General features: G+C 37.0%; 1 protein-coding gene across 2 annotated transcripts in view; it reads left to right on the forward strand.

Annotated features, from left to right (window-relative positions):
* The window catches only part of RALYL (RALY RNA binding protein like), a 367232-nt gene extending 351653 nt beyond the window's left edge, over positions 1 to 15579 (forward strand). For both annotated transcript variants that reach the window (XM_041412786.1, XM_041412787.1), the window contains one exon: positions 15460 to 15579. In XM_041412786.1, coding sequence (XP_041268720.1) covers positions 15460 to 15477 — 18 coding nt within the window. In that variant the 3' untranslated portion in view covers positions 15478 to 15579. The remainder of the gene's footprint in view (positions 1 to 15459) is intronic.
* Positions 15580 to 15957: the final 378 nt, after the last annotated feature.

Here is a 15957-nt window from a genome sequence, read left to right on the forward strand (position 1 = left end):
GAATTTGTAGGAAGTTGAAATTTTGTAACTAGTAAATACTTGTAAATATAATCTCCCACCATGGCTAATAGCTGACAAGCTGAAGTGATTTTTGCAATAGGGCTGACCAGAGTTTAACAAGAATAGTGAGTTTTGCACTAATTAGGCACCAGACTCCCCATTACAAACAACTAAGTGGGGATGTTAACATACAGTGTATTAGAGACTGATTGTTCAGTGCTGTCATTTCACCCTGTGGATTTGACATACTTAGCATATATCCACACTATATGACACAAAAAGTAGAAGAATTTTTTCATCTATCAAAGGCCTCAACAGGAAAGGGTCTATAAAGCAAGCAGCACAGGCAGAATTCATTAGCAGCGAAAGTCTGGAACTGGCACAGCCGCATTTGCAGACCTCTGCTTCCAAGTTAAAACTCTTTCCAAGATTCATGTTATGGAATCAGCTGAAGTGCAGTGCATTGCAGACACAGATCCAAAGACAGCTCAGAGGTCTGACACACGCATCTAAGGCGGGGTGGGGAACCAGCTCCAGTTTCTCTGCCTGTCACCACTAAGTGCTGGGAGGAGGCAGCTCACTGCCTGTGGAGAGTGGGGTCCTCTGCATTGCATCCTGGCATGAGCAGCATCACCCCCATCCCAACAAGATGGTAGCAAGGAAAGGCCAAGGAAGAGGACTTCAGGACTTCTGTGCATCCTCTCAGTCTGGTGCAGCCTGGTGCAATGCCAGGGCAGTGGAGCCAGTCAGCCTCATGCCTTCCACCTTCCCAGAGGCTGGGACCCTCTAGCTGAGAAGCTGACAGTACTGTAGACTTTAAAGCTTACAACTAAGATTGTCACTGATGTAAACACCCTGTCCCTTTCATCCTCCCTTGCCATTTCCTTCAAGTTTTGGAAGAGGATACTTCACCTTAGTTTTTCTATCTGCTGTGATTTGATAATAACGCTTTCCTCTTTTGCAAAGTCTAGGGAGATTAGTGAATGCAAAGTTGCAATGGATAGGATAAAGGATTGCTCAGCAAAGGATTGCTTCAAAGAAATCTCAGGGTATGGGTGCTTTCCACAGAAAGGCAATTATAAATTGAATTATGTATATTTCCTCTACAGTGTTTACCTAAACAGTCAGCACTGTCAGCCTGTACACATGACATGAAGATGGTAGTTTTTGATGCATATTGTAATTTAGACTGTTTTATACTGACATATATATATGTAGATATACTGGCCAAATCCTATAAGATTTATTTCCTACTCCAATCACTGACAGCTCTGTAAAGGGAAAGACAGTAAGAATACTACCAAATATATAGTGAATACCCCTGTAGAAATACTTGGCAATTCAGTCTGCTTCTACCTATTCTGTGTCCTCTTATCTGAAATTGCCCTCTGTCTTTTGAAAAGTAAAGTAGATATATAAGCTTGTTATAAAGCAAGTCCTAAGAGATGTTGTTATTCTGTTTTATAAAAGCTAAATTATTTAGGAAAGAAAGCTGACTAAGAGCAAATATGTAATTTTGGAATGGAGGCAGATAGAAATCTTTTGAGAAAACAAAAAAAAGGTTAAGAATTTAACATGTTAAATGTGACAACAGTAAGAAAAACTTGCCAAGTAAGAAAAAATGTTACTATTTTGTGTAAAATAGTAACATTGGACTTGGAATTTAAAAAAAATCCTCCAAAAGGCTTTTTTAAGATGAAATCTATAATGTTTTCCAAATATAGAGCTAAAGGAATTTAAGACAATGATTAAGAAAATACTCTCTTTCACCATTAAGACCAGCAGAGGAAAAGAAAGATATTTAAATGGGCAAAGCTAATGCCCTGAAATAATTTCAGCAGGAAAATTTAATTGTGAGTCCACTAGTATGAAAAGTATTAATAGAGGGAAACAGGGAAATTACTTGAATTTAGATCTTAACCTTTAGTGAGTTCTTCAGATTTGTCTGTAAATCTTCTGCCAGGTCATTTCCCAAAACCTGCTGCAGGTTTGCAGAACAGAATTATGTTTTCCTAAGGCTGCCAACAACGGGAGATATTTAAAAAGGTCACACCCACTGCCAGAGTCCTGGTGCTGCCACAATGGAGTCTCTGAATCCGTATATGTGGGTCTCCATCTTTGCAGCAGAGGACTCAAAAATGCATTTCTTTCTTTATTTCTTTATTGCAAAGGAAGTGACTATGCAGGATGTGTGCTGTGGGTTTAGGTGGTAGGATCAGTTCTCTAAATTCACACACTGTCTGTTTGAAGGAACAGGTTACTGCACATTAACTGAGTGATGGCAGCTGTCCTCATGCCTGCTTTCAGCCTAGAATAACTGTAAAGAAAGACACAGTCTGAGTTAAGTCAGGCATGGATTTCAGAACCCTTCAGTTGTCTGCCCGGCTGCACACACAAAATAACACCACGCTCAACAGCTGCACACCTTCTTCCTCCACCATATAGAGCAGGATGTTGTTCAACCTTTCATTGTAATTTTCTGTGACTAAAGACATGTCCACAAACAGTCATTATGGCTCAGCTGAAGTGTGAAGAAGTTTAATGCAGCAGTAACTTGATTGCCCATCTGAACTCCAATTCAAGACATGATGTATTTAAGGCACCTGCTGTAGTGATCAAACACCACCTCTTGAGAAAGTCTCTTTTGTACTGTTTGCCCAAAAGTGTCTCTCAGTAAATGTCTCCAGTGTTTCAGACATTCCAGCTTGAAGGATCTCCTTAGAAAAATTCCCAAAGAACTTTGCTGCATTTTTTTACTGAAAAGTTCTTTAAAAGGTGGTCTCAGAAAAATGATCAATCTATGTATGAATATGTTAAAGAGTTGGCTTCAACTTGCTCAATGAAGTGTGCCAAAAGCATTCATCCACATGCTCTCACAAGGCCTTTCACTCTTGCCTGTACAAGGACATGCATACTTTGTAGTTTTATATATAAATAATAGTCACTTGTTTATTAGGTAGCTCCTGAGTTACTTTACAATTCATGTCAGTTAACTGAATCACTTAACTGACCATCAGAGGTAGTGAGAGGGATTGAAAACTTCAGGTCTATTTCCTTTGCTCCTTTTAGGTAAAAAAAACAAGTAGTTGGTTATCCTGGATTTTATTGGACCCATAATTCAGACTTTCATTCCGTTCCTAACATTGAACTGTTTCTTGTAGCAGTGAACTCAAAATTCCTGTGTTCCTTCCTAGTGCATTCCTTTTAATTTAAACTGTCCCTCAACAGTGTTGTGACAAAGACAACACACCCATCCCATTTTATGGAAAACGGGCTCTCATGAAGAAAGATCTTTATGTTTAGTAAATTTAGTTCACGCACAAATCACAAACAGGTCACAAATTACCCGAACACAAATCTCCAGTGATATCAAGCAGGTTTTGTGTGTCTGCCATGGCTTTAAATTGTAAGTAGTTGGAAGGAAAACAAATAACTTTTTCTTAGCCCTGTGGATGCACAGGGAAACACAAAAAAGTGATCTTTGCAACCCAGTCCAACACGTTACAATATTTGAGAAGCAGCTTGTCCTCAGTCCCTCTATAACAAATCCCTTCTTATTAGAAATAGCATTAATACTGTGAAGCCTGGCTGAAAGATTGAAGGAAGAACATTTCTGAATTAGCATGCTTGGTGGTTCAGTAATGCTGCTGATTTAGCATGTGAACAAGCCAGTGCAGACCCAGAACATTTCATATATCTTCTCTGAACTTGTTTCAAAGGGTGTTAATTGATCATTAAGGAAGCACTGATCATGTCATTGCAACCCCCTTGTAAATAAAGCAGGTAGCTACAGGCTACTTCACTGAAAGCCTGAAGTAGTATAGATTTGGGAAAAAAAAACACAAAACACTTTTAGCCAATGGTTAATAAAATACCAACAAAATAATTAACTGTAATGAATTATACACAAGCATTCATATATATATTACATTGCCTGAGAATAATAGTTCCTATCAAACTGTCAGCCTTTCATAGTAAATAACTATACTAGTAATAGCATGGTAGTGGTCCAGTAGTTGAGCATTCAGTACAGCAAACTGTTTTGTGGCAGAGCATGTGATGCAAATGCAGTAAATTTATGGTGTCATAACTCAGATCAGATGCTGGTTAGTGCTCGGTTGGAATTTGAAGGATATATTCACAACCACAGAATTGTTTTTATGCTGGTGTAGCTGTGCTAAAAGTAATGAAGCCAGACAAGCATTATTAGGTAGGAGTTCCACAGTAATGAGTCATCTTTAATGAGATGTCTTAAGAGGCATTTTTATTAAATTATTTTAGAACCAAAGATACAGAGACTATAAAAGGCCCAGTTCTGGTTACAATGTAGATTTACAGCAGTTATTTCAACAACAGTTATATATAGTTCCCTTTCTATTAAGTATATTTTAGTTGTATTTACCTCTCAAGGGTATTTGATTTCTTGCTCTTGTCCTTTTATCCACCTCCACACTGCATGTTTTCAGTCTATCAAATTTGTTTCCAACATCTGATAGAGAATAATGTTTCAAATATTAATACCAGAAACTGCCATAGATGTAAAACTCAGGATAATCCTCTTGCTGCACTGATTTTCATTATGCAAAAGTAAAACGATTATGATATAATATAGCTATATTTCTTGTAAAAATTGATGCCATTACCATTTAAACCAATGGAACCAACTAGCGCTGTGGCTAAAGCTCATCAAAAACATTTCCCTCTTGTCACAAACGGGTGATTTAGATTGCTTACAGGTACACTATCAAAGGTATTAGCAAAAGTGGTTTTAATATGAAGTTGTAGAAGAGTAACTAGCCAAGGTTCAGTGGCAAGGTTCACTGTAGTACTGTATAGCACAGTCATTTGAACAATGATTCAAAACCACCAAGGCACAAATCATACTTACCATACTAAAAGGTTTTGTATAATATCAGTCACTTTCCAAACATCTGCCATTGGTAAATGGTCTGTCTGCTTCAAGAAGTAACCTTGAAAGGTACCCCAGCTCAAGGGGAAACCATCCCAGCAGCCAGGCTACTTGGCTGGGAGAGCTCAAAGACGGCCCACCCATTTAGGCTGCCAGATTTGTGGAATAAAGTGGCTGGATTGTAGTCAAATTACATGGAATGGGAAAGGATTGTATGAGACTCCCTGCACCCACAACTTTCTTTGTTCCTTGATAAGTGAGACTTTGAAAAGCTACCTGTTGTTCATGTGTTAATTGATTGGATGATGGGTGTTCCAACATCACCCATGTCAATGCTCCCCGGGCCACTCCTTGCCTTTGTGGGTCTTCAGAGAACAGATTGCAACTAGAGGAGTTCTGGGCTATGGCTCCGGCCTTTTGCTCCTTCAGAGTCTGAACCAAATAGCCACTAGTTTGGTAAAGGTGTTGATTGTATGCATCACACCCCTCCTATAAGTAGCTAAAGTGAAATTAACAGCAAATTTGTATGAAACTTTGAAACTTTCCTTGTTTTAATTATTTTGTATGGAATTCAACAATGAAAATACTCTGCAGAAAGTAAAGTAAAATCTGCAGAAAAAGAACTAAAATTTGTCTGATGAATTTCATCTAGTTTAAACCCAGTTTCAAGTAGCAGAATTAATCAAATATGAGACTGTGTGCTAGTATTGATAGTACTTAATTTATCATTGTAATTAAACTAGATTTTTCATTGTCCATTTCATTGCCTGTTTTTTCAGTCCAAAGCATCAGGACAGACAAGACTGACTCTTCTAATATCAGCCAAATTAGTCTGATTAGGCTTGTCGAAAAGATCAGTAGCTATTCTGACAATTTGCAGCTTTCTGAATGCGCCTGTGCAAGACTACTTAGAAAATAAAGGACAAACCTTATAATTAATGGGAATGGCTGAAGCAATGTTGTACCAGAAATCTTATTCAGCTTACTTTAAAAATCACTAAGATCATGCAAAATTTTGTCTTTTCTATTGAGCTTACCATTCATTGAAATCTTGTATTCAGTGTTGGGGAAAGATGATGTTCTTCATTCCTAAGACAAATGAATAGGTAAAAGATTGTGTTCACTTGACAAATATCAGTGTGAGATGTTTGTTCTTGAGAAACCTAAGTCATTAGGGGCACCACACCCGACAGATACTAATTCCTTGTACCTTCCAAAGCTGCAGTAAATCTAATAACCTGTGACTGAAAAAATGGAGGAAGTAATAAAAGCATGCCATGAAATCAAAAAATGTAAGAAACTTCCTGACATGCCCTTTTGTTATATTTAATATATGCAGTAGCACAGTAGAGGTGTTTGCTGTTCACCCAGTGTTACATGAGTCATTGGAAGGACCTTGCCATTGCCCCTCCTCCCCATTTTTCCTGGCAGTCAATTTATCAGAGGAAGATTTCCTAAGTGGTGTTCAGCGTTTTAACCAGTTTACTGGTTTATGACTGACTACATAATGTTTTTCTAATTATTATTTAAATCCTATCCCATACATATCAGATGGCAACTTACAGAAAAAGCAGGCAATGTTATCATGCACTTTGTGTCCCTTTCTACTAGATTTTCCTGTCTGTAATTGCATTTTTGTAAAACAAATAAACAAACTAATTTTATTGAATTCAGATCTATTCCTCTGAATCTGCTCTATATCATTTAGTTCCCAGGTAAAAAATCCTCAAGACTTAAAATCATGAAACTTTTAAAACATAGTAATGGAAATAATATACTTAATTTACGGACATTAGAATCTTATTAATTTGATGAAAAAGAGCTTGAAAATAATGGGTTTTCTCTTATATTTATCTTATTTTTAAGCAAAGTATGTGGGATCAGGAATTTTGTGTCCTGTTCTCAGCTTTGAACACTGAGCCTATGTGCTAGGCAATGTGTCTCAGAAGACTGAATGTGCAGGTAGAATTAGCACCTCTTTCTGAGGTCAGACCAACATGTGCCTTTCTTTGACGTGTAAGAAAGGAGTATTCCCAACTATTTAAACTTATAAATATTATATGCTTGCCAGTAAAGAAAAGTGTCTGTGGAACAACAGGCAATACATTTTTCAATGAATCTGTTTTTTCATTGCACCTTGCCATCCGTCTTGACCTGCCTGAAGTCTCAGTATTATCATTTAATAAGATAATCATGGTGTTTGATAAATTTGAGACAGCAAATATTTAATTTTAATGGCTCAGGTTCTATCAAAAACACCTGTTTTGCCTCCAACTTAAAAACAAAACAAAACAAAACCAGACACCAATCAGTGAATTTAACCAGAGGTAAACAATGCTGTCAGATCAGGCCAAAAATTCTCTTAAGACATGCAAACAAAATACTTGCCTAAATGAGATTAACTCTTCTCTGATATAATGCAGTTTATCTTAACATTCACTATAAGTAGCCTCATTATTTTTATTTAGTCTAAGTAGATCCAAATTAGCTCCATTTGATCCAAATTTTGCTGGCCCAAAATTTATGAGCATAGCGTCAATCTCTGAGTGAAGTGCAGAAACAAGGAGAGCCAAAAACCTACCTCTTTGAAGCAAACCTGGATCCCTTTACAGGTGAGGATGATGATGACTTCTAAAAAAACATCACAAGCTTTTTGCTGTACCTTATGGCTGAAAAAGAAACATCATAAATTAATTGGAGTAACTCAACACTTTATATAAGAAGACTGATTTTAATTTCCACCCATGAATATTTTTGCCAATGTAATTTTAACTAATTCTGGCGGAGCAGTCCTTCTTTTACTTCCCTGTACTTTGACTGATTCCAGTAAAATCTGGGTGACTTGTTGAAGGTGCTGTACTGAGTTTTGCTCACCCATCATCTACAACCAACTGTCCCCATCTGTGTATAGGGGGAATAAGCATCAGAACAGTAACCTAGTCTAGAAACCAAAGCAGCAGTATGAGGTATTTTGGGAAAGTGGTGGATGGGAAGGGGGACACTGGTGTTTTCTAGGCATTCACAGCGACAGAAAAATCCTCTGAAAAAACTTGGGACAGCCATTGGGTCTGTACTGTGGATTTGAGTCTATCAGCTTAATCATCAAATTCTAAGATTTAACTGAAATTGAGCAATTGTCATGCATCACACATTTTTCCTGGTGTGCCAGTCTTTGAAAATAAATAGCTTTAGTTCCCCTAGAAAACACTCATTTCACAGGCTTTATCAGTAACCTTGAGCATCAAAAATGCTGAATGGAAAACCCTCAAAGGAAACATTTTTCTGTTGAAATCCTTCACTCAAGAAACAGGTGCCAACATTGAAAAGACAAAAGATTGTTATTTTTCCATACTAAAAGGCAGAAATTGTAAATGTTTGATTTTTTTCAATATAAATTGCAGAACCACTACAGCTAGTGGCCCAATTATTCCAAAAGGTCTCAATTTTTTTAGAAAATATAAATGTGTTACTAAGAAGGTTTTCTGCATGATTAATATCAAAACATGAAAGACAGATTGAACTTATCCATACAAAGGCATTTACACACCTCAGAAAAGGGAAGTTATTTAGAAGGTGATAGAACTGTAATTGCCATTTCAACAACAACAAAAAAAGCAGTTAGTGAGAATAAGAAAAGCTCAGTCTGCCAAAATGAAGATTTGGAAGTTAATCAAACACCAACTCAGCCAGCTTGTCATGCTGCTATGTGTGTCTGAAGTTTCCAAATTGTTGTTGCTGTTGATTTCTAAAATTACACTACAATTCTGTAGTCTTTCAAAAGAAGCAAAATATTTTCCAGACCAAATAAATAAAGAATGAAAAGGCTAAATTCTTCTCTGCTTCCTCTTTGCAGGGTTATAATAATCATTTCTCAGCTATTATGAGATTCTGCACCATTTGCAGACCATAATTTGATCCTAAGTTCAACATTTTTCTTTGTATCTTTTATTTTAAAATTAATGTCTCTTGAAATCCTTATAAAACCAAAATTTTATGCACTACTGTGCACTATGCATTCAATAGGCATTAGACAGGAAAATACAAATAAAAACCTGTTTTAAATAGGACCATCTTTTATTGCCATTTCCACATGGCTCATACTGCCATAGCAAAACTTTCACAGATGACAGTTTTAAGCATATAACTCTACATCCTGTGTATTCAATTGACTGTCTTAATTCATTATTTTGTCACCATTTAAATATTCATTTTGCATTGTTTGTCTTATTCCACTCCTGTTTGCTATGGTTTACTCTAGGCTTTCCCACTATCTTTGTCTCATGTTATGTGCTTCCAACATCTTCTTCCAGCACTCTCTCCTTCCCATTTCTTTTCTATTTTTTTTAATGTCACTCCACCTGGTTGTTCAGCTGAGTAAAACTTCTGCCTCCAAGTATCTGAAAAATGTCCAATTGATTAGACAGAACACTCCTCATCTCAATACATCATTGCCTACAATTATTTTGCCTGGAATAAATGCCCTTTGGTTTTCGATACCTATCTAAATTCTAATTTGGCAATAGTGAGAAAGTTTATTAGGTGCTTTCTGCATAATTACTTTAAGGCAATTCTTCTTGTAAGCCCCTGGTTTAATTTATTTTAAAAACACACTTAAAATGTAGACATATTAAATGGCCTCAGGGTACAAGTTTTAGTAGTTCCTTTTTGCATTAAACTGTGCATTCAAAACTGCACCCTTGACATTAGTAGGACAGGAACTTTGGCTGTGACCATTAATACTAATTGGACCACCTAATCTCACACTAGAGAATTCCTACTCCTTACATTAAGCAGAGATTAATTCAGTAGGAATTTTAGTCTACAGCTTTTTTACACCACCCTGTAACTTAAAAGCATCTCCTCTGTAGCATTCAGGGTGACAAAGTACAGTACTTACCATGAATCATGATAGGGCTCAGTTGGTCTTGCTTCTCATGGAGCAGGCACCGTCCCAAGAAACAGAAAAAACCTAGGGATCTCCAATGAGAGCCCACCCCTGGGAATTTGCTATGAATATCCACTCATATGCAGGGATAAATGAAGGTGGAACATTTTTTTTTCTCTTCTTTATTTGGCACCGGATCCCATGAAGGTGTTGAGCATCTCTCAAGGCACACAGGTATGGGCTGAGGGAACTCTGTGGGCAGCATCAGGGAGGCCTTACTGCATTTGGATTGGCTTTATAAGCCAAGAGAGAAGAGAAAAGGGAGTTTGGTGGGAACACAGTTTCACCATGGCCTAGCAATGTGGTAAAGATTCTGGTAAAGGTCTGGTAAAATTCTGGTAAAGACTTCAGGGCAGTGAGTTCTGCTAAAGCACCACCTCTCCACCATCCAACCTCTTCCACATCTGCTAGAAGATCCTGGCCCACCCCACGCCCTGCAGAAGGCCCAGCGCCTCCAGCTTCAGATCCCTCCCACTGTCTCCAGAAACTGTGCTACCAGTCCCTAAGTCTTTTCCTACTACTATAAAGGACCTTGCAGAGGAAGATTTTGCTGCAAAAGCAGTCTAGCAGGAGAAAAAACACACAGCCTAAATAAAGTGGAAAGATCCACTTCTTTTCTTTATGGCCCCACTCAAGCTCTCAAATGACCATGGTGACTATTCCCAGTCACACCTTCAGTCTCAACTGCAGTGCACCTCAACTGCAGTGTGTCCTCGCTAGCACTCTCCAAATATTGGATCCTGTCTCCACCACTACACCCAAAAGCATTTATCACAATTCTGCCTGGACTCTGAGAAAAAGAAGATATGATGGTCTAGTGGAAAAATCAGTATCTGGTAGGGCTATCTTATTCTTCCTGCTGATTTTTATTGGACAAACAAGTGAAACAGAGCATTTTAATGCAGAGAAGATAGAAGTTTGTTTTCATTGATGACTAAAACAATCATTCTCACATGTACTCACATAAATACTAGAACTTCAAAGCAATTAAGCTGTTCACTGAGCAGAAAAACGATTCTGTAATGTTTTTAGCAATTAAAGTATGATTGGCAGAGCCCAAAACATAATGATTAGGTTCATCATTTGAAGAAGGGTTTGAAGAAGGGTTTAAAGAATGTGCAAGGGCTCTTTTATTTATCCTTTATTAACATTTATCAAACAGTACAATCCCTCTATTTGTTTAATGCAGTGAATATTCTATTACTAGTTCATTACAAAAAATTTTGCATTATTGCCATCATTTTGTTTTTCATGTTCTGCAAGGGTTACAAGTGAAAGAAGCAAAAGTGTGATACACATTCACGTTCCCCTTGTCACACCTACTGAACTGAGCATTTAAATTTCATATGGGGTCATTAAACTAAACCATCTCTGTGACTGTTACTGAGTTAGAGATTTGGTGCTTTAAATCAAGGGACAAAGTGCAAGGTGTACCTCAAATGAACACAGCTGTGAAGTCAATTTGATAGCTAATACAAATTCAGTGTTCCTTGGTAAGCTCTGCTTGTTCCTTGTGTTTTTCCACTGATGATGAAGAATGCTGTGATAAAGCCAACAAAAGTGTGTGTCCCCATGCACTTGGTGCCTTACAAATATAAATTACAGTGTTTTGCACTCAGTGTGAGTGTCTGCTTAAGAGGACATTGTCTTGAGTTAGACATAGCAAATAAACAGAATAGCAATTTGCATTACTACTTTCTGTACTGCATTATGATTTTTCTCATTTTACGTAAATATCTAGATCAATAATGGCCCACTATGTTCTGCTAATTTTTTGTGTTTGTTTTGTTTTTTTTTTAAATGCCTGCTCTGCAGACAGATTCCATTTTTCATCTCTTTGGCTGTCCAGAAAGTGCATTTCATAATCAAAAGAAATTATTAGAGATGAAAGAGAGCATGCTATCCTCGAGGACATAAAAGCAGCATTTGTAGACCTGGATTCAGAATTCTCAGTTGTACAGATAACAGTATTAGGAGAGAGCGTCAGATGTAATGAAAGTAGTTGTGCTACAATTGCAGTTTGAGGTAGCACATGTATGAGGGCCAGCATTGGGAGTGAAAGGACAGTGTATACCTGCTGCATTTTAATGGGGCTTGCTGTTGTTTTGCAGAAAGTGATGTATGGCAGTCACATAACCTTCTGTCAAAGAATAGTCAGACACCAGCAGAAACCTAGAAAGGTGTCAAGCATCAAGTCTCCTACTCAAGAGGAGCCTGCAAGAGATAGATGTGCAATTTTACCAAGCAGTGGTCAACAGTAGCTTCAGATGCCTCCATTACAGTTATTAAAATGAGAATTCCAGTCCTGAGAATAGGTTTGTCTGGCAAGGAGAAAGAGACAGGAGAGTGAGAGGAAGGATACTTGAGGGTCTGGGTTTCAAGTTCACATGTATATGTGAACCATCATCTATCTATCTATCTATCTATCTATCTATCTATCTATCTATCTATCTATCTATCTATCTATCCATCCTCTTTTTAGCTGCATTTTCTGAGTTTCTAAGATTAATTTTATCATAAAAGCCATTCAGAGCCAAAGGATCATTTAGAAACAGATGCATTTTGTCAGATGAATGTCTTTCGTGTATTTTGGATGCTCTTATTGCTTATAATTATTGCGGAGTAAACTATATGGTGAAGTCTGTAACAACTATATTCTGTGGGACTTTTCTTTAAGCATTTTCTTTACAAGGTAAGATGTTAATCAACTACATCTTTTGTGTCATTTAATCATAGCACATCCTAATACTTCCTCCCAAAAACATATGCCGAATTTACACTCTCATACAGTAAAATTTATTCCTGTACATTAAGGTCTGGAAGATAAGCATGGTAAAGTCCAGAATGCTCTTCCCATAAACCCTGTGAGAAGGAAACTATTTAGTGTTGTTTTTCCCATGTTAAATACAACAGAATAGTATATAGTTAAAATTAATTTAATCTAGTAGAATTTGAATTTGGCAAAAATGCCAGAAGGATTATACTAGAACTATAACAACAGTAGCAATAGCATTTTTGGAAGTCTGAAATACCGTGTTATGCCTAAGAAGAGTGTTTCAAATACCACATGCTCAAAAAGCCATCCAGATAGGGAAAAAAGCAGCAAAAATAATTTCAGGTGGAAAATGAACCAGTAAATATTCCATAAACTCTCTCCATCTTTTTTTCAGAGATTATGATGACAATTAGGACATTTCTTTGATATTGTCTACGGATGCCAAGTCTATATGCTCAGTTGAGTTATTAAATTCTTAAAATGCATTATGTTCAAATCACACTTTCTAAAGTGGTTTTCTGTTAGAACTACATCAAATGAAAGCCTTATTACTGGCTTAAATGTAATTCAGTTCATCCTTGTTGTGTCAGGAGATGTTTTTATATATAAGGGGAAAGAAATGAAAAAATTTTTTAAAAGCCCACTAGTCATCATGAGGCTTTTTTAATATCATCAGCACTGCCATAAAGGCAGATGATAAACTGCACACTATTTAGAAGAAAGAAATAGAATGAAATTAGCATTGAACTATTCCATATTAATCACAGCCCTGGATTCCTTTCTTTACAGGGAAAATAAAAGTTTAGCTCTTTCATATTGTAATGTTTTCTCTCAGACTTCACCATTATTTGTATGAGAGGGAAATAAGAAATCCATGTACTGAAGGAAGAACACAGGAATATTTTGGACTGGTGGGGTTGCTAAATTTTTATCACTGTTTCCAACCAATAGCAAAGCAACATTGGTGACTTGGGTCCAGATGGTTAGCAACATTTACGTTTCACAATAGTAACCTAGTGAAGCTCTTTAGTGCTGTGACAGGTAAAGGCTTGAAAGGTTTATGGCATGGGAAAAAAGCTTTGATAAATAACTTGAAAATCTGCCTCTTATTGCTTTCATAATTGTTGCTTCTTATAATGGCATAATGGAAGGCAAATTTTAGTTGAAAAAAGGCTAGAAAAGAGGAACTTTCTTTTCTAATAGGAGCTAATAGGATGTACAGTGGGATTTTTTTTTTAAACCATTAAGCCTCTCTCAGACTTAAGGGAAGAATTTAAAGGTCTTTTTTATTATAGCTAGTCTCTCTAGGGATCAGACCTAAAACATGACAGATGGAGATTTTTCTCTGTGCAAGTAGAGAATAATAGTTTCAGGATGATTTAACTGAAAGAAGAAAATTCTAGCATCTCTTCACATGAGCTTTTCTCCCAAATCCTGGTTACCTGTGAAGACCACAACCACAGACCTGGTGTTGTCTTTGCAGTGAAGGGGAAATCTGATGTCTGACTTCTTCAAAGGTCAGGAGCCCAGTCCTGCCTTAACTTGGATCTTTCTGGAAAACCAGGTTTTTAGTACATGGAAATTTGAACAGGTTTTTTTTTGGTTTTTTTTTTTTTTCATTGAAGGAGGTGGAAATAGGCTGAAAAGAACATCTGGAAGCTTTTCAGCCATTGATCAGAAGTGCACCAGGTTTCATCAGCTATTTCCCTTTTCAGTTATAAAACAAGATAGACTCCACCCCCCCACACGCGCACAAAAAAAGGAGTGCAGAAAAGACTGGCTGAAAGATATTTTTCCTATCAAAATTTTTTTTAAAAACTTGGATTGACAATTTCATTTTAAAAATATAAGGCAGACATCTACTTCTGCTAACATTTTCTACTGTCAATTTTCCAAACAGATGCAATTAGAAAAGTGTTGTCAGTTTCCCTGTGGGTAGGTGGAGGTGGTGTGCCTTATGTTCCCCTCCAGCATCACTCAATGCCTACTTGAAGCTGCTACCATTTATGGGTCACATAGCAGGACTCAGGTATTTAGATGCAACTTGCCTCCAGTTGCATCTAAACTTTAGATGCAACATGCCTCCAGTTGCATTGGATATTTAGAGGCTGCCTCCAGCCTCTGCTGGAAGAATGAACCTTAAAAGTGTTGGCTAACACTGGACTTTTGCATTTTCACAGTGTGGCTGATAAAACAACAAAAAATATCAAAGGATATACAGTTATAGCCTATGGCAGGTACACAAAAACAATAGCAAAATAGGCAAAGTAAAAGGGAAGCTACTGAGGAAAAATCCATCAATCTGGTAACTATAGGCATTGCTGAAATCATTCACAGCCAATGGAAATGGAGCAAGGTATATAAATAGCATGATGGGACTGAAGCAAAGGATTCTACGTGCAATTTATTTCAATTGAATGCTATTATGCAAATAAAGCATTTCATTGCAAAGCAGCCAAGATGCATTATTCTATTTCCTGCTGCTAAAATAGAAATTATTCAGCAGTTGTTTGCATAGCATTATTGAGGGGAGGTATACTTGAGCTTCAATAGCTCTTGCTTCATTTGCTGTTATTATTTTGGGCCATACAGTCAACTCAAGACTCTTGCACAGTCCTGACTTCCCACTGCTGCAGGAAAACTATTCTTCTTTTAACCTTCGATGGCTTAAGGTGGGAAAGCATTATAGACATTGATATTTGCTTGATTTGTGAAAAAGTCAAGGCATAGTCCTCTTGGCTCTTTTCCCCAGCTGTCTTGGTTTCTTTTTGAGGTTCTCCTGGAAGAAATTCTATGCTTTCATACTAAAGCCAACATTTCATTTCTCAGTTTCTACAGATCAAGTGATGAAATGTCATGTGTGAACCCCCTGAAGGCTGAGAAGAGAAACTCTGACTTCCCCACAGAAAAATGTGAACTGCAGTTTCTTACTGGCTGACAACACCTTTGACTCAATTTGTATGAAACTCAATTTACTTATTAAAATGGACATTATTGTTCAAATATTAGAAACTCCATTTCTTATATGTTCTAAACTGTACAATTGTCAGATTTTTATGGTTTAGATTGTAAATGTGTTTTTCTCTGGCTAATTATTGGTATTATTTTTTTAATTTTGATGTCTTAAAGGCCAATGTACTGTATCATAATAATATGAAGGACGTATTTAACAGGTGTGGAAAACACTGTATACAAATGTATATTTCTAAAAGCTATTTTTATGATTAGCACATTTTACTGTTTTACCATATTTAGAGTCAGGTGATATTGCACTTCTTTGTTTACTGCTTAGTTCAAACAAGACCATTTTGATCAGTGCACAATTAA

This window comes from Onychostruthus taczanowskii, unplaced genomic scaffold, assembly GCF_017590055.1.
Source record: "Onychostruthus taczanowskii isolate IOZ18803 unplaced genomic scaffold, ASM1759005v1 scaffold4, whole genome shotgun sequence".
Taxonomy (NCBI): domain Eukaryota; kingdom Metazoa; phylum Chordata; class Aves; order Passeriformes; family Passeridae; genus Onychostruthus; species Onychostruthus taczanowskii.